At 43.9% G+C, this 24,898-nt stretch overlaps 1 protein-coding gene across 2 annotated transcripts in view; it reads left to right on the top strand.

Moving 5' to 3' along the window:
- Positions 1–23,197, top strand: part of LOC307056061 (alpha-tectorin) — a gene marked incomplete at both ends in the record, with an annotated part of 70,276 nt that extends 47,079 nt beyond the window's left edge. The window contains 11 exons of one of the 2 annotated variants that reach the window (XM_079708525.1): positions 3,453–3,836; positions 5,903–6,189; positions 7,764–8,044; positions 11,579–11,689; positions 13,052–13,254; positions 14,199–14,362; positions 14,792–15,040; positions 19,703–19,865; positions 20,979–21,066; positions 21,374–21,490; positions 23,097–23,197. In XM_079708525.1, coding sequence (XP_079564651.1) covers positions 3,453–3,836; positions 5,903–6,189; positions 7,764–8,044; positions 11,579–11,689; positions 13,052–13,254; positions 14,199–14,362; positions 14,792–15,040; positions 19,703–19,865; positions 20,979–21,066; positions 21,374–21,490; positions 23,097–23,197 — 2,148 coding nt within the window. Of the gene's footprint in view, positions 1–3,452; positions 3,837–5,902; positions 6,190–7,748; positions 8,045–11,578; positions 11,690–13,051; positions 13,255–14,198; positions 14,363–14,791; positions 15,041–19,702; positions 19,866–20,978; positions 21,067–21,373; positions 21,491–23,096 lie in introns of both variants that reach the window. The other variant, XM_079708524.1, reaches the window with a different exon arrangement.
- Positions 23,198–24,898: the final 1,701 nt, after the last annotated feature.

Below are 24,898 nucleotides of genomic sequence, written 5' to 3'. Positions count from 1 at the left end.
TCTAGTACCATCCCCCGAGAGTTGTGTCCTACCCTCTGCTTCTCTCTCTCTGGGGGCTTCACATAAAGTTGATGAAGATGCCCTTCTTCGACGTCATTCAGTAAAACGTATTAGCTCACAAAACCATTTACTTTTCTGCCCTGTAATCTTTCTTTATGTGCTGTAATGCTAAGCTAGAAGAGGTCTTTCCTGGAGAGGGTATTTAGCCCTTGGGTCTGCCTCCAGGCCATTCTCTGTTTAAAGGATATCAACACCGTACACTGGTGAGTAGACAGTTAACAATAGCATCGATGGAATAGCTGCTATTTGCAGATCGCTGTGTTAGTGGTATCGTTGGGGATGATAAAGCATGTTCCCTGCCTTAAGGAACTTAAAAATCTATTCAGGAGAGGGGGAAAAATGCACTTTAGGGCTTCCCTGGTGGCGCAGTGGTTGAGAGTCCGCCTGCCGATGCAGGGGACACGGGTTCGTGCCCCGGTCTGGGAAGATCCCACATGTCGCGGAGCGGCTGGTCCCGTGAGCCATGGCCGCTGAGCCTGCGCGTCCGGAGCCTGTGCTCCGTAACGGGAGAGGCCACAACAGTGAGAGGCCCGCATACGACAAAAAAAAAAAAAAAAAAAAAAAAAAAAAAAAAAGCACTTTAAAGAACAAGAGGACGATTACAAAATAACATATCAACAAATGAAATATAATACCCTAGAAAACTAATCAATTTTAAGATGAAAAAGAGCCGCAGCATTAAAAAAATCTAATTGAAATGCCTGAACTGGAAATAAACTAGGCAAAAAATAAATAACGCCTTTCTGTAAAGATGCATTGTTCTTGTTCAAGAACAACTAAGTTGGCTTTACTTTGAGAGGAGATAAAAGAAAATCAATATGGACATTACCTTCAGTCTCATTTTCGGTGGGAAATTTGTTTAAATGTTATATTAGAAAGATGAGGAAAAGTAGAGTAAAATCATAAACTTGATCAAAGAAGGCTTCTTGGTAGAGGTGAGTTTTGAAGTTAAGCTCTTAGAAATATTGATTATTTGAAAGGAAGAGGCAGAACATGTGGGAGAAAATAATAATAGATTCCGTTTTCCCACAATCTGGGAGAAGAGATAACCAGGCTCAAAACTGAAAAACAGTATTATAATCTCTTCTCCCCTGTCCAGAGATTTACTGAAATGTATCCATCTAGCAAGTGTGTCATGCACCCCTCCACAGAGATCCTGAGTGTCTGTGACATAATGGAATGAGATTTGGGTTTGATCCTAGCTGAACTAATGCTGTTGATGTGACATTGAGCAAACTGTGTCATTTCTCTGAGCTTCTGTTGCCTTATCTACAAAAGATTACTAATAATACCAACTCAATATAGTCGTTGTATAAATAATCTATGCCAGGTGGCTTAGTACCTGGCACCTAGTAGTTCAATAATTGGTAACTGCTATTGTTTTTGTTAATTCTCTTAAGAAGCATTTTATAAATGAAAAATCCAGGTGTGTTAATGAAATGATGCGTGTAAAAGCCCTTGGAGCTCTGAGGAAGGCACACTACAGCTCTCGGCAGCTATTAGCACTATAAACATTATTATCTGCTTTTCATCAGAAAGTCAGTGGGTTTTGACAACAACATGTATCTGGGAAGTAGCAAACTCACAAAACAGATAATCCACATCTACTTGCCACAATTCAAACAAGCTTGGAGGCTTGTTTATTCAACAGATTTCTTTGGAAATAAAAAGAGAACACATCCAGCCATTAGCATGTAGGGTAATCACCCAGCTGACGTTGTCAGGTCTAATTAAGGTGGAGAAAGCAGCACTGGCCCTGTCTCTTTACTGTGATGCTAGTTTCATGATCAAGTTCTCCTGTGGGATGAGTTATTTACCCTTGATCATATCCACATACTTGAGGTTATTTTTCTCTTTCCACCCATGTAATGTCTGACTTCTTATCAGAGAGAGGCCAGACCATCCGCTCAATTATTCTGCAAATCTGATAAGAGAAAGAAAGTCAATATTTTACAGGTCTGGAAGGAGGGAAGACTTGGTTCCAGGAACTACTTCATTTTGAGGATGAAAGAATCAGCAGTGCACTGGAATCTTGAAGTGCACCAGATTGAGAAAACTTTTCCTGGAAGATCTCACCCTCTATCTACTTACCCTTGGATCTGAGTCAGATCTGTATTTGATATCCAGGGTTTTGATAAGTCTATAATTAAAACGGAAAATGGTGACCAGACAGTAGCATAGGCCCATCTTGTGCCATTAAAACACCTCTGGGGCTTCCCTGGTGGCGCAGTGGTTGAGAGTCCGCCTGCCGATGCAGGGCACACGGGTTCGTGCCCTGGTCCGGGAAGATCCCACATGCCGCGGAGCGGCTGGGCCCGTGAGCCATGGCCGCTGAGACTGCGCGTCTGGAGCCTGTGACAATCACGACCAATTTCCAACAGTTCCCTGGAATTCTTGGTCTAGAACAAGCACAAGATCAAGAGCACAAAGTCCCCAAGCAGAGTCATGTCTACAGATTGCAGAAAGAGTGAAAAATAATAGCTGCCACCAATTGGTGATACACTTGGTTGTAGTATTTAATATAACTTTATATAATTCCTCACTATCTGAAAGAGGATGAGTGGTCCTTCTCCGGTAATAACAGCAGCTATTATTTATTGAGTACCTTCTCTCAGCCAGAAAATGTGCTTCACATGTCTTATTTAATCTTCACAACTGCCTTGCAAGACATTATTATTATCTCCAGTTTAGAGAGAGGAAACTGACACTCTGGGAGCTTGGTAGTGCCCCTCAGGGTGGCCCATGTAGGGTGGCAGGGCTGGGATCAAATCCCAGGGGGCCTGATCTCAAAGCTCTCCTTTCATGGAACCTCACTGTTATCTAGGTCTCTCACTTCAGGACATAGAAATGGAGTATTTGCAACAGAAGTAAATTGGAAGTAGATTAGATACAAGGAAAACGTTTGGAACAGTGAGTATTGTGGAATGTTGAAATGGTTCATCGTAAGAGTTGGTTATCGCTTTCTTTTAACCTATTTGAGATCGAAGGGTGGGGTTTATCATTATTGAGTGAATTTAAATTTCGTCCTTGAAGTGGAGCTGGTACTTGTTAGATTAATTTCCTACCAAATATTTTTCCTCTTCACTTAGTTCCTCTGGCAGCTGCCCATTCCGGTTGGTTGGCTGTGATTAGTTCTACAATCCAGCGGTAAAGATTCCCAAATTTTTGACTGAAACCAGTAAAGACTAAATTGCACATTGTTTGGCATCTGAGTTACATGCAAGGGATGTAACGTTTGAATTGAACCAGCCTCCCTACTGCTCCTTGTTGCAAATTCCAGCCCCATTACTGATAGGCCAGCCCCGCCTGGAAAGGGTCCAGGTGGACTGGGCTTTGGGGTCCCCAACTCTGACCACAGCCTGAGTTGCATGCAAACGGCGCCTCTCTTCCAGCCCAAGCAGCTGTTCTGGAACAGCGACTGCACGCGGCGCTGCCGCTGTTTCCGGCGCAACCTGATCCAGTGCGACCCGCGCCAGTGCAAGTCAGACGAGGAGTGCGCGCTGCGCAACGGGGTGCGCGGCTGCTACAGCACCAAGACCTCCTACTGCCTGGCGGCCGGCGGCGGCGTCTTCCGCACCTTCGACGGCGCCTTCCTCCGCTTCCCAGCCAACTGCGCCTTCGTGCTCTCCACCATCTGCCAGAAGCTCCCCGACATCTCCTTCCAGCTCATCATCAACTTCGACAAGTGGTCGTCCCCCAATCTCACCATCATTTCTCCCGTCTATTTCTACATTAACGAAGAGCAGATTCTCATCAACGACCGGCACACTGTCAAGGTGACGAGCCTGTCCTTGATTCTTAAGAAACGTACTCTGGAACGAGGGCGTGTCTAGGCGGCTGTTTGCTGTCGTTTTCCGTGAGGTTTGAGGATAATAGGCTGTTGCTTCATACGTACCATACAACGATGACCAGATTTTAAAGAATGAAAATATAAAGATTCTATAAGCGTAAGCGTGGGCCCCATTTAGTCCTTGACTAACGATTTCCAAAGGAAATGTACAGTGTCTCAGGGCTATAAGGTCGGTGTGGGTGCTGATAGAGCCTCCGGTGAGAAAATGGTAGCTAAGTCAACTTTTACTCTGAATTAATTTCCAAAAAGCATCTCATTTGTTTTTAAGAGCCTTTAAAATGATTCTTGGCTCTGCCTACCTGTACCAAGACCCACTCTTTCGTCTCTGCCATCCTTTCTAGAAACTGAGAGAAGGCAAGCGTTTGCCTATAAACACAGCTACCTAAATAAAAACGCGAGATGCAAGAGGGAGGAGATATGGGGATATATGTATATGTATAGCTGACTCACTTTGTTATACAGCAGAAACTAACACACCATTGTAAAGCAATTATACTCCAATAAAGATGTTAAACAAACAAACAAAAACGGCAGGGAGGGATCGTCCCTCGCTATGAGAGCGCCCCCTGATGACGCACCAAGGGAAAGAAAACAGAGGAGGGATATGGTGGCTTTCTCTTAGATTGGCCCTTCCCTAGGCCTGATGCCTGGTTTCTTGTAAATCTTAGACCCGTATTTAAATAAATGTGAATCTCCAACCCACCCCCATAACTAATACACCTCTCCAACTTGCATTCCTCCCAACCCTCCATTTAAGAAGATAATCTGCTGGGAACTAGTGGTGGTGACCCCCAGCCTCTCAGCTAAACCAGGCTGTTCACAGCAGACAGACCAGAACCATGGAGTCAGCACCCCCTACCCCGGGTTGCGGTTCCAGCTAGGGAGGGCCAGGGAGAGAGCCAGCACACGCATAGGAGCGTTTTTGAAATTGAGTGTTACTGTATCTTCTTTCTACCACCGGCTCAGATAATTGGGCACTGGGAATATCTTTATATGAAGAGTCATCAAATAGCTTAGTATCCAGCATTAGGGAAAAGACTGGCAGTATTTTGCAGGCTTAAAAGGAAAAGTCTGGATTTTAATACTGGTTTTTAACGTCAATGAAAGCTGCTACTGTTTTTGACACTCCAATTCCTTTTGCAAATTGGCCCACATAGACACAACTGCATTGGTCCAGAATACAGCAGCAAGAAAGTGAAAAGGGACCACATGACAGCATAACTGACATTGTGCTGAATAAGATACCCCCAGCCACTAAAATAGTAAAGAATCATATTTTTTAAAGGCTTCTGCTTTTTTTAAGAAATGAAAGTTACTAATAACCTGGGGGCGGGGGTGGGGGAAAAGAATTTATTTTGTAAGTTCAGGAAAGGCATGTTATGTTCTGTCCTAAGGGCTAAGAAAAAAAGAAACTGTTATAAAGCAAGAAAATGACAAATGGAGAAAATACTGTGCCTATAGGACCTCTGGGAGGGTACCTCCTGTTTCAACATTATAAACAAGAAAACAATTAACATAGCAATAATCCCAGGTTCATTTTAACCATGTTAGACCCTCCTTAGCACAGGGTTGGGATTTCATTTTCAGTAATTGGTTTATGCTAGAGAAAGTTTTATACAAAAATCCAGTCATTTGTTGTGAGTTATACTTTTCCATCATTTTTTTTGGTAACTCTCTGCCTCCATATTTTGCTTCTTTGGGGGGAACTGTGGACAGTTAGATGAGTGAGTACTCAAATTCTCGGGCGGGGGTCAGCAAAATATGAAATTCAGCCAAATCTCCTTGCTGCCTGTTTTTGTAAATAAAGCTTTAGTGGAACACAGCCTCACTCATTGAGTTACTATTGTCTCTGGCAGCTTTCCTGCCACGAGGACAGAGTTGACAGAGATCATATGGGCCGCAAAGCCTAAAATATTTACTCTGGCCCTTTACAGTAAATGTTTGCCAGCCCCTGCTTTGAGGGTCATAGACTTTTTCTTTCTCCTTTGACAGGTGAATGGCACACAAGTGAATGTTCCGTTTATAACCGGGTTGGCAACCAAAATCTACAGCAGCGAGGGCTTCCTGGTGATCGACACCAGCCCTGACATCCAGATCCACTACAATGGTTTCAACGTAATAAAGATCAGCATCAGCGAGAGGCTGCAGAACAAAGTGTGTGGCCTTTGTGGCAACTTCAATGGGGACTTAACCGATGATTACGTGACCCTGCGGGGGAGGCCTGTGGTGAGCAGCGTGGTGCTGGCCCAGAGCTGGAAAACCAATGGCATGCAAAAGAGGTGAGAACGTCCAGCCGCTGGACTCAGGGGCCCCAGTCCTCCCACGTCCGTGACAGGTGTTGCTGAGGAAGGGACTTTGTACAGCATCACCCTTCCGGACTCCTACAAAGAGCTAAGCTGAAGGTCTCTGGAGTTTTCATCATACAAATAGGCACAGCAGTTTCTTGAACAGCAGAGGGAGGAACTAGGCTTAGATGGTAAAAGTCTAAATGTTTGTGTCATCCAGCCCTCGGCTAAACAGAAGCGTGTGCCCAAGATTAGAATTCTGAAACCTTGGCCAGCTGCCCGACTGCAACTGCGCACCCCTGCTAGGGGGTGGGATTAAGATTTAACCCAGGAGATGAGGGCTATCCCTTGCTCCGCAGTGCTGAGACTGTGTGTCTGTGACTCTTACCAGAGGCTTGGTTTTGTGCAGGGACAAGTTGGTAGGAATCAAGAAAGCCTTTTTAAAAGCAGAAGTCCGCGAGGTTGTCATCAGGCCCCTCTCTGGCCAGCTGAAGTAGAATGAGCTAAACAAGTTACTCCAAAGGTGTTTAATTTAGGGCCCTTCTGGGCTGCTGAATTATGTGAATTCCTCTCAGGAGCTATAGATATGCTTCTCTTTCCTGGCCTTTCTTTGCTTGTACGATGGTTCTGTCCCCTTGTGCTTTAATACGCCAAACATCAGCTACATTCCCAGATGTGAAAATGAAGCTCCAAACCCTCTTTGACCCTTCTGCAGGTGTAAACTGAAAAATGTGCCATAAATTAAACTATCCTGTGAATTATGGGACCCAGAGCTGGAAAGAACCTTGGGCACCATCTGGTCCAGTCTCTTTTCTAGGTGAAACAGAGGCTAGAGTGGAATGATTTACGTAAGGGGGTCCTATAAGTGGCAAAGCCAGGATTAGATCCCAGAATTCCTAATGTGATGCTTTCTCTAAAATGTCACTTCTAGGGCCCACAGTTAGAAAAATGACTACTTTGCACATTTAAGCTATTCTGGGGCTTCCAAAGGTGAGCAAGATTCAGTTCCTCCTAAGGAATTATGAGTCTGTTTAAGCTTCCTTTCCCTTCATTTCTTCCTTTTTTTCTTCCTTTATAAGCGATTTCAGCCTGACACCAATTTTCTTGTGATGATTTTACTTTTGGTCTCTGAGAGCTAAACTGGAACTGGTTGAGAAGTTTCTGGACTTCCTTTCAAATCTTTAATTCTACCAACTGTCATTGCTATTATTATTCATAGTGATAGTAACTATTATTATTATTGGTGGTGGTTGTTATCATATGAACACCCGTTAATAGTTATTGTATCAGTTATATCAAAGGTTAATGGTTATTATATCAATATCCACCTTTTGTCTGACACTTTGGCTACCAGTCCATCATTTTATTTTACCCTCACTTATCCCAGTGTTGTAACAATAGAAATTACCTTGACTTTCCTAAGGTCACATAGTCTGTTAGTGTTGGGATCAGCATCCCACACTAACTTCTGGGTTAGCTAAAAAGGGCACTGCCATGGTCTGCCCTTTCATTGGCCATCTTGGATGCCTTGTTTTGCCTCCTACCCTGACCAGACCTCTCGCCCCCAGCTGCAACGAGCTGCAGTTCTCCCAGTACGCAGCCATGTGTGACAACGTGCACATCCAGAAGATGCAGGGCGACGGCTACTGCCTGAAGCTCACGGACATGAAGGGCTTCTTCCAACCCTGCTACGGGCTGCTCGACCCCCTTCCCTTCTACGAGTCCTGCTACCTGGACGGCTGCTACAACCACAAGAAGTACCAGCTGTGCGGCTCCCTGGCTGCCTATGGGGAGTCTTGCCGCTCCTTCGGGATCCTCAGCACCGAGTGGATTGAGAAAGAGAATTGCTGTAAGAGAATTATTTTATTTCTGCAGACTCTTTTCTAAGTTGAAAGCACAGTGGCATCACTGTGTCCAGGGCTGGCTGGCTGGTCTGCATCTCGACCCATAGATCTGCTTCCAGGGTTGGAGGGTGGAGAGCTGTGAGCTGTAGCAGATTTCATGGGGCACATTTTCAGTGGAGCCTGACTCCCCTCTAAGTGCCTGACCAGTTATGGAATTGGAAACCAGCTGGGGAAGGTGAGGTTCTCTGGGTTGGAGGAGGACCAGTGTAGTTAGTGACTTTAAGATAGCCGGACAGAGTATAGGATTCCTGATTGATTGCAGTGCCCCAAACTCAGCTCTACTTAACATGGCTCCCTTAACATGGGTCAGAGCCCAGATCAGAAAGAGAAGGCACATGGCAAGTGGCAAGTTGAGTTGGATTTGAGCTGGCTGTATCTGCCTGGTTGCAAGGAAGCCATGGTTGGATTCATAAAGGGATTACACATATATTACTGATAAAATAAAGATCTGTAGATTCTTGCATTTTTTTTCTGTAGTAAGAAAACTATTTTGATCTGCGTTATCCATTATTCTCTTTGTTCATTTTCTTTCCATGTTAATCAAATACATGGAGCAAATAAATATGTACATAATCACACATAAATTTGTCATATCCATATATGTGTGTACATATACATAATAATCAATCTGTCCCATGAATGCAGTATGACATTGCGGCCAACAGGATGTGTGCCTGTCCCTCGACATGCACCACCAACCCGATGTGCATACAGGTACTGCCATGAAAACTGGCCCTGTTCATTCCAAGACTGAGCGTGCACATCAGTAAATTTGCAGACCAAACCTTAGCAAGAGTAGGGATGCACTTAATTCAGAACCTGAAAACAATGTGGTTCATTAAAATATGCATTCAGCGATTTCAGAAACTCTTAACAAGCAAATGACTGGTCTCTGTTAGCAAGCAACAGAAATAATTTGTTTGATAACTTCAATATTTTACCCTGTTCTCTTAATAAACAATACTTTTAAAAACCTTAACTGTTTTGAACTTTAAAAATTGTCTGGATTTTTTTTTTAAGTATGAATTTTTGCTTTTAACCTTAAAACTTCCCTCTGAATTGGGCATGTTGTATTTGCCAAGTGGTAGGTGGACCACCATGTTTGTAAGTGAGGTTCTTTCCTTCCTGGAAGCTGTAACCTCCACACTTTCTTTCCCATATTCTCTTGGGTGGTTTTCATATTGTGTTAATCAACCAGCACATTCATGGAGTGGCTGTTGTGTGCTTAGCACTGGTGTTAGGTGCTGAACCCACTGGGCAAGCAAAAGGGTCTTTACAAAAGGAAGCCCTTAAAAAGTAAGTGTATTTAACTGATGCGGATGGTTTTCCTTCAGTCTTCTTTCTAGGAATTAAGACAGGCTGATGCTATGCCATACCTGTCCTCCCACGTATTACAATAGTTACTTAGCAGAGGGTCGGGAGAAGCATCTGCAGCTATGGGATAGCTCAGGGGTTTGGTTTTGTTTTTGAACTCTTGAAGAGAACTTGGCTCATGCTGGGATTGAATCATTGCTGTTTCTTCAACACCAACTCACCATCATATGCCATGACGACGAGGAGGATTATTATACCTGCATAGGGAGACAGTCTTTAAATAAAGAAGTGAGTGTCTACTAAATCCTAATCTTCTCTAAAAGGAAGTTGATAGAGATCTAATACTGAAAAATCAAGAAAAATAGTACACTGTGATATTTTGAAATATGAACGTAAAAGCTAGAAGAATTAAAAGATTTAAAATAGTTGTCTCAGAAGCATTAGAACTGGAAGATAAGAAGATTGGGACATGGGATTGCCATTCTTCAATACAGCATTATTTGACTTTTAACCAGTATTATTTTGATAAAAGTAAAAATTAAATGAAAACAGTTTTCACTTACCATTTACAAACATAGAGTTAAATATCTGAAGAAACCACCAAAAGACTTTTAAAATGACCAAGAAAAATAACTGGGAAGTGGAGAGGGCCTAGGCAAGGGACTGCTATTTTTCACTTTAAGCTTCTCAGTACTACTTGATTTTTTTTTTTTTTGCATGACAATTTGACAAAACTTTAAAAATTAAAATTTTCCAAGGGAAAACAATTAGAAATAATAACTGAAATATGTAAGTGAAATTTGCTTTTGTTATATTGAGTCAAATCATCAGAAAACAAACTCGTATCAAGAATAAAATAAAGAACTCAAAAAAAAAAAGTGAGTGTCTAAAAGAAATGCTCTCAATTAGTAGTTCTCAAACTGAGATGTTGACGAGCTACAGGTGGCCTATGGGCTCATCTGCTACAGAAATATTGTTTATAATCTGTTGGTGATGACACTTCACATACATTTGTATTTTACTTAGTTTTCCCCTTTTTGGTAAAACAGTACCATTAATCTAAGTCAATGCTGGTGAGTTGTGTGTAGATAGTTTGTCTATTTTTATAAAATTAAGTAGAAGTTTGTGGGGTAGCTGGACCACGAATCAAAAAAAGACTAAGAAGTCCTGGTTTGAGGGACCTCTCTGGGACCTTACTGGCCCTAAAATCTTCATTGTTGACAAGTATTTGTTGAGCATCTACTATGAGGTGGCTGGGTGCTGGAATCTAGAGGTAAATGGCTTAGACCCTACTCTTTATATAAATATAACGATACCAATGCATATGACTGTGGTACAGAGCAGGAAGTGCAGCAGTCTCGGGATGTCCTGGCAGTTAAACGTGTCTGTGTATTCCATCTTCCCCACTTACCTTCACCTGTGTGTGACCTTGGGTGCATTTCAGCTGTGATGCCAAGTTACGATACTTAGCTGGCAGAGCTTGTAAGGGTCAGAAGAGGTAATGCCACCAAAGCATGAAGCACATAGCAAGGACCCAATTACTAGCTATCGTCATTATTTCCCAGAAGGCTGCCCTGTCTGTTAATTTGTTTTTTGTTTTTGTTTTTTTATCTTTATAGGAGTATAATTGCTTTACAATGGTGTGCTAGTTTCTGCTTTATACCAAAGTGAATCAGTTATACATATACCTATGTTCCCATCTCTCTTCCCTCTTGCGTCTCCCTCCCTCACACCCTCCCTATCCCACCCCTCTAGGTGGTCACAGAGCACTGAGCTGATCTCCCTGTGCTATGCGGCTGCTTCCCACTAGCTATCTATTTTACATTTGGTAGTGTATGCATGTCCATGCCACTCTCTTGCTTTGTCACAGCTTACGCTTCCCCCTCCCCATATCCTCAAGTCCATTCTCTAGTAGGTCTGTGTCTTTATTCCCACCTTACCCCTAGGTTCTTCATGCATTTTTTCCCTTAGATTCCATATATATGTGTTAGCATATGGTATTTGTCTTTCTCTTCCTGACTTACTTCACTCTGTACTGTCTGTTAATTTGCATCTGCCCTCTGACCACACCAGGTCCACTGAAGTGGCGAGTCCAGAGTGTGACCACATGCTGCCGTGCATTGGTGTGAAAATCAAGTTGTGTTTCTGTTTGTTTTCCTTTTTAGCAGGAGTGGTTGAAGATCCCTGTCTGGGGGCGGACTGTCCCAATCGAACCTGTGAGCTGGAAAACGGAGGGGAGCTGTGTGGCTGCATGGAGCCCCCTCCCTACGGAAACAGTGAGTCACACCTGCCGCCACCCCACCCCCGGCCAGACAGGCCCCGCGGGAGACGCCCGGCAGCCATGTAGGAAGGCTTTCGGGTGGGAGCCTGCACGTCCCACACCGTGGGTTAGAAACCCAAGTAACGAAGCTTTCATGAGCATTTAAGCAGAACAAGGAAGGAACGGGACCTCTTCAAAGCAGGCTGATGTTCGTTTCCTTGTAGCTACATCCTTTTCTTCAATAAATGATAACACGCAAATTTGGACATGCATAGAATCAGCCAGCTCCACCTGAGGCCATGCTCAACATTAGAGGGATCCAAATTGATCTTTTAGACTCACAGGGAGATAAGGTGGTTTGACAAAAACATGAAAGAATCAGGACGAGAGTGCCAGGTGCTGTAAGACGTGTTTAAAGCCAGCTTTATCGGGCCTGAAGCTTTCCAGTGGGTCCTGAAGAAAACAGAAATGTCGAAGCAAACAGCAAACAACTAGGACTCCAGGTAGGAGTCCCCTTAAGGTAGGAATGGCCTTGTCCCCTGGCCAAGAGCACACTCGTTTGGTTGGCTTGTGGGGGACCTGCTTTGCTTCCCAGCCCCGTGTCCTTGGCTGAACCGAGGAACTCAGAAGGCACACGCCACGTTTAGCATCATCAGAGAATGAAAGCCTGGTTGACCAGAAGGCTCCACAGAAGGGGACCACATGTGCTGTTCAAAGGCTTCACCTAAGTAGATAAAAACGTTTCTCTCTGTTTCTTTAGTGCTTATTAGCCTGTGTTTGTGTACTCACGGAAAATGTCCATTGGCGCATTCCATTTCAAAAAACAAGAGCTCCTAGTGCTGGCCTGGGTACCAGCTGGGCTGTGGAGTGGCCTGACCAGGGCTGGGCTGCCCTCACTTGGGGCATGTTCTTTAGCCAGGCCACAGTGAGCCAGATGCGGTATGGAGCTTACGGACAGTAGCTACCACCAAAGTGGGGCGGAAATCCTGGGTTTAGGAAGAAAAGATCAAAGACACTTTGTATAGCATTTTCATCTTTAAAAAAAGGCTCTCTGGGGACTTCCCTGGTGGTCCAGTGGTTAAGACTCCTCGCTTCCAATGCAGGGGGCGTGGGTTCGATCCCTGGTCGGGGAATTAAGATCCCACATGTCGCACGGCATGGCCAAAAAAACAAAGAAAAAAAGGCCCTAGCATTGCCCAAGTTATTGCTTTGAATGAGTTCATATACCTGTTTAGTTTGATCAGAGCTTCATTAGAAATGCTGCAGCCTCTGTGTGAAGACCATCAGCCTCTTCTAAAGAGAATGGGGTGCTTCGCCCACCCACACAGCAAGACCAACTCCCACTGACATGCCTTTCATAATGACTGTTTCCCCACAGACTCCCACGACATCATTGACGCAGAGGTGATCTGCAAGGCTGCCCAGATGGAAGTGTCCATATCTAAGTGCAAACTCTTCCAGCTCGGCTTCGAGAGGGAGGGTGTGCGGATCAATGACAGGCAGTGCACCGGCATTGAGGGAGAGGACTTTATCTCCTTTCAGATCAACAACACCAAAGGCAACTGTGGAAACATTGTGCAGGTGAGGAACGAGGGCAGGACAGAGCATGTGGCTGAGGCGGTGACAGCTCCAGGTGTTTGCACATTGATTGTTCTTAAGCCAACTTCAGGGGTTTGACTTAGAAACATGCTCCTTGGAAAACAGCAAAAGACATACGCGAAATGAAGGACAGCGGGAAACTAATCATTGGGTGCTAAGTGGTTGAACTGAAAGCAAGATAAATGACATGCTTCCTTCCCTGGTTCGCGCTGTCTGCTGTCCTTTGCCCTGCATGTTGACACGTTTTTACCTCTCTCATGCTTCTGTTGTTCTTCCAGGTAAAGACAGCTGGGTTCAGCTATTTCAGGGTGTAAGGGTGTCCCAGACATCACTTAACAGTTGGTTGCAGAAATACAGCAAGGTCACAGCATTTTGTGTCGGGTTATCCAATTCATAGGTTAGCAAAGCATCTCACTTCTCTTCCTCCTGGGCCTTCCTACTGTCTTTTTTGGATAACTGTGTTCATTAACACTTTTTATCAGGGAGTGAAAGTTGCAAGACAGTGAAACATGCGTGGGTTCATCTAAGTACTTGTGGGCATGTCTGGTACAAGATTTGGCAGAGGCTGGATTTTGAATTAAGACTTGAAAGAGAAGATATATATTACCTCAGGATGGCAATACTTCATGCTGTCCCCAGCTTGGGTTCCCACAGATAACTGGGGACTGGTTGTACTTAGAATTCAGTGGTACATGAAATCACCCTCCGTGGGCATTCAAGGTTATCAGACTGAAGGGTGCTGTTGACATTTATTGTAATACTTTTTTTCTAGTAAGTGCTGAGACTAGCTCCATCCTGATTTATATTGGCCTCTGGGTTATATAGGAAATGAAGCCATTTTTCCACTTTCCGGCCCGTGGATTTGAAATGCAAGCTACATACTCACGCCCAGATTTAATGATTTCTGACCTCCCTTTGCTTTGCAGTCCAATGCCACTCATATCATGTATAAAAACACCATTTGGATAGAAAGTGCCAACAATACTGGCAACATCATCACCAGGGACAGGACGATCAGTGTGGAATTTTCATGTGCTTATGAGCTGGATATCAAGATCTCCTTGGACTCTGTCGTGAAGCCTATGCTAAGGTAGAGAATCTCATGGGCTGTGCACGTTGCTCTGTCTTTTCCTTGACAGTTAAGGTTAGCACAGTCAAAACTACTAGCATCTGTCTTTGAAGCACTAGGGAGAGAATAATTCATATTTTCTGAACCTAGATGCCTTAGACCAGCATTGTTCGATAGAGCTTTCTACAGTGATGGGAATGCCCTATATCGGTACTCTCCAATACAGTAGCTGTATGTGGCCATCGAGCACTTGAAATGTGCCAGGGGGAGAGAGGTGCTGAGGAATTGAATTTTTAATTTTAATTAAAATTAGATTTAATTATTTAAATTTAATTATTAGACTTTACTACTCTCTGCTTGGCCTTCCCTCTGCATTTTCAGCTTGGAAAATGGTAATTGAATAGATAACATTGCTTGGGGTTCCCCGACTTATGACTGTTTCTCTTGTAGCGTCATTAACCTGACAGTTCCAACCCAAGAAGGCAGCTTCACCACCAAGATGGCGCTCTACAAAAATGCCTCCTACAAACATCCATACCGCCAGGGCGAAGTGGTGCTGACGACTCGAGATGTACTGTATGTAGGGGTCTTTGTGGTTGGAGCTGATTCCACGCATCTGATTCTGACGCTGAACAAATGCTACGCCACCCCGTCCCGCGACAGCAATGACAAGCTCCGATACTTCATCATTGAAGAAGGGTGGGTAGCCTCTTCTTGGAGGACAGTCTCAGAGCCTTTAGTATTAGATTTGTCTACATTGTTTTTTAGGGAAGAGAATGGGAACTAACATTTGTTGACGACCTACAGGGCCAGCATTTTGCACCCAAGAACTATCTATTCCTGATGACAACGTATGAGGTAGATATTATAAGCCCCATTTTACAGATGAGAAGGCTGAGGCTTAGTGAATCAAGCAGTGCTTAAAATCACACAGCAATTTAGTGATAGATCACCAGTTCCATGTGGCATTAACTACAAAATGCTTTACTCTCAACGTGACTCAAAAGGGCATTCTGTCCTGCCTACTTGAATTTCAATCTGAGTTAAATGTGGATTATCTGCAAACGAAAGGATGTAAGGAGAATAACTAAAGGTTGGTGAATAGGAAATCTATGAAAATTTAAAAGGGATTAGAATAATAGCTTATAAACTTTCTTTTTTTTTTTTTTTTTTTTACTTACTAGTATATGCCCAGCACCTAGCATATTTTCTGAAACAGAGTGGTTATGCAACAAAATTGTTGAATGAATGAATAAATGAATGGGTGAATGAAAAAGAAGAAAAGACTGTGGACCAAACAACAACCATGATAATTATCTTTATTTTATAAAAACACTTACTGGTTTTGTCAAGCAACAATACTTTTTTAACAGGTTTATTGCATACATAATTTATATACAATATAATGTACTTGCTCTAAGTGTAAAATTCAATAATTTTTAGTAAGTTTACAGAGAAGTGCAACCATCACCATAATCTAATTTTGGAACATTTCCATCATCCCAGTACCATAATTCTTAAAAGCAGTTGACTATGTTAATCAACATTCTTTCTCTTATAAGTGGTAGAGGCCATTTCAAACTAGTTTATGCAAAAGCAAGGCACTTAATGGTTACAAAACCAAATCACGTTAAGTAGATGTGGCTTCAGGGATGATTGGGTCCAGGAAGCCAGATGCTGTCAAGACTCCCTCCCTCCCTCTATCCCTTGCTCTCTGTTTCTCTGTCTCAGTCACTGTCCCTCTCTGTCTCTGTCTCTCTCATTGACCTCGTTAGACACTGGCATTTTTTTTCAGCATTGTAACCCCCAGGAGTGAGCATTCCTTCTGACCCCAATTCAGGGTATCCCTGAGAAGGAGTATGATTAGCCTTTCTTGGATGGATTTCCTCTGCCTTGTTTGGAGGAGATGCAACATTAAATTGCCTGGTGTTGGGGATGACAAAGTTTTTCTTGACCCTCTTTGGGTTCCTGGCTGGGTCTGAACATTAAATGGACAAAGACAGATTCACAGGAAAAAAGCATAACATTTATCTAATGTAAGTTTTACGCGACATGGGAGTCTTCATAAGGAAACGAAGACTCGAAGAAACAGTTCAAGCTGAGTATTGTTATACCCAGTTAGATGAAGAGTGGACAGTCGTGGAGAAGGTCAAGAGGATGTGGTAATTGTAGTAAACTGCGGGGAATCTTAGCCAGACTGTTCAGATTCATCTCAGTGTCCCTTTGTCTTCAGAAATAAGGATGCTGCTTTCCTTCTGGTATAGGGAGGGCACCTCTCACATAAGGGCTTTATGACCTGTTTCAGGTGAGAAGAGGGACATTCCTGGTTCTGCCATTTTCTCAAACTCCTTCAGCTTAAAATATTCAAGGTGCCAGGTTTGGGGGTAGTGTTTCTTGAACCCTACCCCAGGCCTGAGTCAGCATCCCTCCCTGGAGTGGTCAGGGAGTGCTATGGATACTGTAATTAGCCTTAAAGTTGGGGAAGGAAGGAATGGTTCCCCCAAAGAAGAAGAGTATGGTTCTAGGCAGACAAACAATAAATAGCCACTATTTTGCACATGAACAGGCTCAGAGCCTGTACACAGCTCACCCAAGGACACCCAACCAGCAAGGGGCCGAGGAAGAAATCTCTCAAGCACCAAGACGCATCAACTCCCTACCTGGCCAGGTGTGGCTTGTGGCCTGCATTGCTGAGGCATAGATTTTCAGCAAAGGCCTCATGAAGGCACTATCTTTTTGAGTTGATTTTTAGCCTCCCTAGGGGCAGAGGGAAGGACTTGGTGACTATGTGGTATCTTAACAGGCCCGGATGCTCTGGCTAACATCACAGGTCTCCGTTTCTTCATCTGTTCCCTTCCTCCCCCTCCCTCCGCCCCAGCCATGGTCCTTTCCCAAAGTAAAAGAGCTACTGATCTGAGCCGCTGTACAACAAACCTGGGTGGGCAGGCTTGGGTCGCCTTTGAAGGACACTGTGGCATTTAGCATTTTTTAAATAGTATTTAATAGAGTTGACCCAGAGAGGGAGAGTAAGTGAGCGGGCTCATAAATCTCAGCTCCCCCAGGGTCTGCATGAAGGTCTTCAAATTAAACAGTTGTTGGGTGTGAAGCAATTTCATCGTGTGAGAGAATTTAATTCAGGAGTCCTCTTGACCTTTCTTGGAGGGACGTGGTTACTGGTTTTTCCCAGTGAGCTTAGGGGAAAACTGCTGCCCAGTGCTGAACGACTGAGCAGCAGAATGGGTCCGCATCAGAATTTGGGGGGAGGGGCCAGCCGCTCCTCTCCAGCTACGTTGGGGGCAGAGACGCCACCGCCATCTACCAGTGATGCCAAGGTCTGGGCACACGAAGGCCACTTCTCTGTTCTCTTCATGTGCCCAGACAGAGGAAAGGACACTTGTTCCTCTGATAGTGGACAAAGGATTTTAGTGCTCGGTTTGTTTGTCCCCCTAAGGCGGCATCCAGACAGCCTGTCCCTGGTTCCCGAGGCCCCTTCCTTCTGCTTCCTGTTTTTCTGACACTTAAACCTCGAATCATCTCTCTGGCAGTTGGGGGTCTACTTAAGACGGAAGGTCTGCGTGAAGACTGGAGGGCTGAGAATGTTGTAGAATCCTTGAACCAATTTATAGATTATTCAAATGAGTCACAGTGACAAGGAAAAGTATGGCAAGTAAGTTTTTGTTTCAAAGCGTTTAGGAAACTATTGCCTTATGGACTAACTACCAAACTGAATAGGTGTGGGAATGCTGAAGGATAACTTCAATTTTTAATTTTCCTTATCACGAAGCTACTGAATCCTGGGGGCCAGGGGAAGGAAACATAAGGAAAAGAGTCACCCTTTTTATCTTGATAAGATCGTTTTAAAGAGCTTCTTGGCTGCAGTGGGCCAACCTTGGCCATGGAAGCACAATTCGTTCATTCAGTCACTGATTCATCCAGTCTAAAAAAAAGATTTCTTTTTTTGGTCTAAAAATTAAGTATAATTTTAATACCATATTTCAAACAAATCGGTTCTGAGAGTTAATACTGTACATAATGTTTCAAAAGTAAAAATACAGCTTTATATATACACATACACGTTCTCTCAGAGCTGAAAGACGGGTCATAGCTTTTATTGCTTCTCAGGCAAATATTTGTGTGAGTTTGACTAAAGAGCATCTAAGTATTCTTTTTAATTTATTTTTCATTTTTATTTATTTATTGTTTTACAGTACATCCTTGTTGGTTATCCGTTTTAAATATAGCAGTGTGTACATGTCAACCCCAAACTCCCAATCTATCCCTCACCCCCAGCCTTCCCCCACTGGTTCTTTCTCTAAGTCTGTGAGTTGATTTCTGTTTTATAAATAAGTTCATTTGTATCACTTTTTTTAGATTCTGCATATAACCAGAATATCATATATTTATCTTTCTCTGTCTGACTTACTTCACTTAGTATGATAATCTCCAGGCCCATCCATGTTGCTGCAAGTGCCATTATTTCATTCTTTTTAATGGCCGAGTAATATTCCATTGTATATATGTACCACATCTTTTTAAATACGTACTGCGTGCCCTCCAGTGTGTTGGAGACACAGTGAGGACTACACCTTGGTTCCTGCACCCCAGGGGCTCAGCAGGGTGTTGTTGGCAAATCCAGGCAAAGCCACCTGTTCCTGCCTGGTCAGGGCATGTGTATATGGGAGGGGGAGCCACAGATGGGCATTGGAGAAAGAGCAGGGTTAGTTAGCAGCAGAAGAAGTGCAGAGAGGCTTCCAGGTGTGGGAAACAGTACATGAAAAGACCCTGGGGCATAAGAGACTGTGGTCCATTTAAGAAACTCTAACAGGTGGAGGCGAGATACCTGTGTCCCTGCCTGTTGGCTCAGTACCACAAGGAGAGGGGAAGGGAGTGATTCCTACATCAAAACAATCGTTCAGCTCATCTTTGACTGCTGGTCCGTCTTCTCCAGCTCCCACCTGTTTTCACTTGTGGGAAGATTTCCCAATAGAGCTTGAAAAAGGGGCCCCTGCCAAAACTGATAATTAACTGAAGAAAGTATGGAAGATGTAAGGACTCATCTTGTGTTTATTAAACTGCTATCAGTAAAACACAGCCTTGTGAGGGGGAGGAATGAGAAACTGGCGGGGAGGGAAATTGAGTGCAGGCCCTGCGGTCATTTTGTTTTCAGCTGCAGTTAAGATCCTAATTTGAGGTGCTACTTGATGCTTTTCCAACCAACTGAAACTATAAGGGAGTCATAGTCAATGACAGACCCACACACTCCAGAGGTCACCTTCAAACGCAAAGGCATTTTTACCGTTCATGATGGTTTTTGTATGAAACAGGAAAGCGTGAAGCAGAGAGTCCCTTTTTTCCGAATAGGTGTCAGAACATTAAAGACAACACCATTGGCATCGAGGAAAACGGTGTCTCCCTCACCTGTCGCTTCCACGTCACCGTCTTTAAGTTCATTGGGGATTACGATGAAGTCCATCTGCACTGCGCAGTGTCCCTCTGTGATTCAGAAAAGTACTCCTGTAAAATAGTAAGTGAGAGCATGACAATTCAGTGCTTAGCTTTATTTCTCTCAGTTCCAGTTTTCCCCACGTGGGGAGTCACGAATCCCAACGTCGGTGGCTCTTTAGAGTTCTTTAGGACTCACTGCACCTGGCAGGGGCTGCATTGGAACCATCTTCAGATGCCTAGGAGTGGCAGTCATCTGCGCTGGAACAATAAGAGAGCAGGGTAGAATGATGACCATTTACTCCTTTTATCTGACTTAGAAATGTCAGTCTGTTGTTGGCATAACACTAGACCAGGGTTTCTCAAACCTCAGCACTACAGACATTTTGGACCAAATGATTCTTTGTTGTAGGGCTGCCCTGTGCTCTGTAGGCTGTTTAGCAGCATCCCTGGCCTCTACCCACTAGACCCCAGTATCACCTGGGGTGATAATATCTCCTGACTTTGCCCAGTGTCCCTTGGGGGGCAAAATTAACCCTGAGAACCAATATGCCAGAGTCTCAAGGAGCCAGGCCATCTGCATCTGAGGTGAGCGATGGGGCCAAGCTCCCCTCCACCACAGAAGCAAACTCCCGGGCTCAGGATACACTTTATCCAGGTATCCTTTAGACAGGGATTATCCCACAGATCATCCAAATCCACATCCAGGCCTGAGGCTCTGGAGGGGCTGGTGGGATGAGGTGACAAACCAATCATATGGTCCATGCCAGGCTTACATCCCCACCACGTATGGCTATGTCCCTAAGATTTTATTGCACTAGTACCCGGTCCCTAACCTTTAACATTGCAGCTTTATGCTCGCCCCATGTTGGCCGAATCGAGATGTGAATTATGGTCAGAGCTACTTAGAGATGCTGCTGCATACATTATTGTCTGATCTGATACAGAATCCTCCTCCCTGGGAAGGGAGCCTCTTTGAATCTAATTCTAGTGTGGAGAGTATATTTAATTCTGTTCAACATAAAGCCCCGAGTCCCAGTGGGCTCAATGATCAGGAATGGATTGATTCTAATTAATCTGAGCTGCAGTAGTGCTCCAGGCAGAGCCACTGCCTCTTTTGGAGGTGGAAACGTGGTGAAGAATAACTTATCAGCTTAATTGTGTGAAATTTTCCCTCCGGTGTTCTGTCTTTCAGAATTGCCCTCAAAATTCCAGGATTGCCACAGATTACACCAAGGAACCTAAAGAACAGATCATTTCAGTGGGACCTATCAGGAGAAAAAGTATGTATGTTCCCTAAAACACAGTATACATGATTAAAACAGTGGGATTTGAAGGCTCGGGCTAAGCCTGGGGTGTGTTTTGCCTACTATGTGAATCTGGTGAACAAGGAGCTGGAGGACGCCAGTTTGGGGACCCCAGTTTGAGAAGCCTGCCCTCTTCCATAATGAAATCTTTTCACAGACTATTAAAAACTCATGACAGTACCGGGATTTTTTCCTTCCACTCCTCTCTTTAAGGCCTTGCCCTTAGATACGAGTTGAAGAGCTGGACTGTCTGCAGGTAACTTGTCCAGCGGCTCTTTTTCAGGGCTGGACTGGTGTGAGGACAACGGAGGGTGTGAGCAGATCTGCACGAGCCGGGTGGACGGGCCTCTGTGCAGCTGCGTGACGGGGACCCTGCAGGAGGACGGCAAGAGCTGCAGAGGTGAGCACGACTCCCGTTCAGGGCCGGCAGCTGGGGACATAGGAAGTTCTTGACCCTGAGGAGACAGTCCTATGTGAGGCCCACTCGGTCAGCAACTGATCTATGAGACTTCCAGAAAGTAAGAAGGAGAGATGAGGAAAACACCCAAGGAATTCTAGCATCATTTGGGTTTTTTTTAAAACCTTTTGGTCTCTGCTCTTTTATCTAAAAGATAAAAGTGATTTTTAAAACATCTTTATTGGAGTATAATTGCTTTACAATGTTGTGTTAGTTTCTGCTGTGTAACAAAGTGAATCAGCTATATGCATATGTATATCCCCATATGCCCTCCCTCTTGTGTCTCCCTCCCACCCTCCCACAGCTCTAGGTGGTCGCAAAGCACCGAGCTGATCTCCCTGTGCTATGCAGCTGATTCCCACTAGCTATCTATTTTACATTTGGTAGTGTGTATGTGTCAGTGTTACTCTCTCACTTTGTCCCAGCTTACCCATCCCCCTCCCCGTGTCCTCAAGTCCATTCTCTACATCTGTGTCTTTATTCCTATCCTGCCCCTAGGTTCATCAGGACCATTTTTTTTCTTTTCAGATTCCATATATATGTGTTAGCATACGGTATTTGTTTTTCTCTTTCTGACTTACTTCACTCTGTATGACAGACTCTAGGTCCGTCCACCTCACTACAAATAACTCAGTTTCGTTTCTTTTTATGGCTCAGTAATATTCCATTGTATATATGTGCCGCATCTTCTTCATCCATTCATCTGTTGATGGACACTTAGGTTGCTTCCATGTCCTGGCTATTGTAAATAGTGCTGCAATGAACATTGGGGTGCATGTGTCTTTCTGAATTATGGTTTTCTCATGGTATATGCCCAGTAGTGGGACTGCTGGGTCATATGGTAATTCTATTTTTAGTTTCTTAAGGAACCTCCATACTGTTCTCCATAGTGGCTGTATCAATTTACATTCCCACTAACAGTGCAAGAGGGTTCCCTTTTCTCCACACGCTCTCCAGCATTTATTGTTTGTAGATTTTTTGATGATGGCCATTCTGACTGGTGTGAGGTGATACCTCATTGTGGTTTTGATTTGCATTTCTCTAATGATTAGTGATGTTGAGAATCCTTTCATGTGTTTGTTGGTGATCTGTATATCTTCTTTGGAGAAATGTCTATTTAGGTCTTCTGCCCATTTTTGGATTGGGTTGTTTGTTTTTTTGATATTGAGCTGCATGAGCTGCTTGTATAGATGAAGGTGATATTTAAAGAAGGAAGTTATCCAGCCATTTAAGTACCAAATATTGGCCTTAGATCTCGCCCCAAGTCTACCTGGGTTGAGCTGGGACTGGGGTGTGTGATCCAACAAACAAGGTTTCCTGCAATAGCCTTGGCTGCCAGGTGTCCCTGGTACCCTCTAAGTTAGCAGGACTCCTAAAGGTTGGGTTAATTTCACTTCCTTGCTGCCTCAGTCCAGGCCATTTGGAGAAAGTGGGTTCTTGGCAATGAACAAAGTAGGTTCCTTTATTGGAATACCACAAAGATGTCTGATCCATGTCAAACAGGTATATTTTTTTCCACAGGACTTACTATGTCTCTCTCTGTTCACAGCCTCTAATTCTTCCATTGAACTTCAAGTTTGGACGCTGCTTCTCATCATGACCCAGATTTCATTATGGCATTTTGTCTATACATCAGGCACGACCTCATAATTAACTCAAGGTTGCTATATAAAGTACTGTAATTTACTTACTTCAACTCCCTGTAGGATAAAAGGTGTGTGCCCTTAAGTCAAAACCTATTTGAGATTGCCCACTGTCTCAAAGTGATGCCACCTGCCCCAAACGGTCAGGGTTCCAGAAAAGAGGGAAATGCCATGCTCCTCTTTCAAGGTATGCAACTGGGCTTCTAAAAGCCAGTTGTGGAAAACATATATCTTGCCTAAAATTTCCAAATAGTTGTCACTAGAAACGTTGGTTCGCATGAAAAACCGGTGAAGGAAAAAATCCTGGTTAGACAAGTCTGTCGGAAATCTGACCAGAGAAATCTATCCCACCAGTGCTGTTTCTGTATCATAGTTTTTATAGAGAAAGGGCCTGTTGGAACGATATCGAATATTGAGAAGCGGTGATTGGAAGGTTTGACTCCCCCTAAGGAATCTCTCCGATGTTTGGAAGCATCTGACCTCGATGTGCCTGTGTTGCTCCCCTCCCCACACCCGCCACTGTGTCCTCCAGCCCTGCCAGGCCACGTGGCCACCGCATGTATTGTTTGCAGACCTGGGGAACCCCAACACCCCATCTGTCTCTTCAGACCCAAACTCTTCTCTCTCACAAATCAACCAAATCATTTTTAATGTGTTTTATGCTTAAATAAACTTTGTGTTCAATTATTCTCATTACTCCATGGCTGGAATCATACTTATCGATGTTAAGCTTTGCACACTAAGTAGCATCCTCTGGTTTAAAAAAAAAAAAAAAAAACAGCAGCAGCAGTTGGAGCAGGTAGGCCCTGCTGGCCAGCACTTTAATGCGTTTTGTTATGTGCCTATTTGTCCTGACAGAGCATTAGCAGGGCGTTTAGTGAGGTGCCATGTGGAAGAGAAGCAGGCAGCGTCCTCTTTTGTATGTGGCACAAAAACCCCACATTTACTATAATTAACTACATAATAGAGGGCCTGGTAAATATATCCCTGGGGTGCCTCTCTTTTTAAGGTTAAAAACAAAGTAAACGCCACTTCAAGTTTATTTTGAAGTTGTTTTGGATTTAAGCTGATGGCATTTTTTTCTTTTTCTGGGAACCCTGGGCAGAAACGCTGAGCAGAAATCCTAGCATCCTTGACCGTGGGTTGTGGGTACGATTCCTGTTGTCTTACATATAAAAGGCCTGGCATCACACTGTCACTGGGCTGAAGAAGCGGGGTATAGACTGAATCTGCACTGAGCGGCTTTGCTCTCCCAGCCCCGGGGAGGGTCCACAAGCTCTAGCTTGGCAGTCATAGATCTATGCGGCCAAGAGGACAACCAGTATTGATGGAGAAAAATATGCATCTGCTTCAACTTAGACATCTTAGGATCTTTTGGGAAAATGCTGAACATTGAGATGGATTAAGGAATCAAACCATCTGTTCTAGGAGAGACACAGTATCTCTTCCTCACCATGATGGAAATTGATGTTATGCACATTTTTTTTTCACGTGAAAATCCTCAACTCCAGACTTTCCCCCACTTCAAGATCAGCAGATTCAGAGCTCCATTCTCATTTCCATAGTCTAAGGTTTAGGTTTTCACAATCAGATTCTGAGTTGAACACAATAACATCTCATTTATTTTTTTTACTTGATTTCCTTAGATGAATTTTAACTGAAGACATACAAGGAGGAAATGTTTTCATATTTAATAACTTCTCTTTAT

Source organism: Hyperoodon ampullatus (assembly GCF_949752795.1).
Source record: "Hyperoodon ampullatus genome assembly, chromosome: 7".
Lineage (NCBI taxonomy): Eukaryota > Metazoa > Chordata > Mammalia > Artiodactyla > Ziphiidae > Hyperoodon > Hyperoodon ampullatus.
Note: the sequence above shows the minus strand (reverse complement) of the source record. Positions and strands in the feature narration are given on the sequence as shown.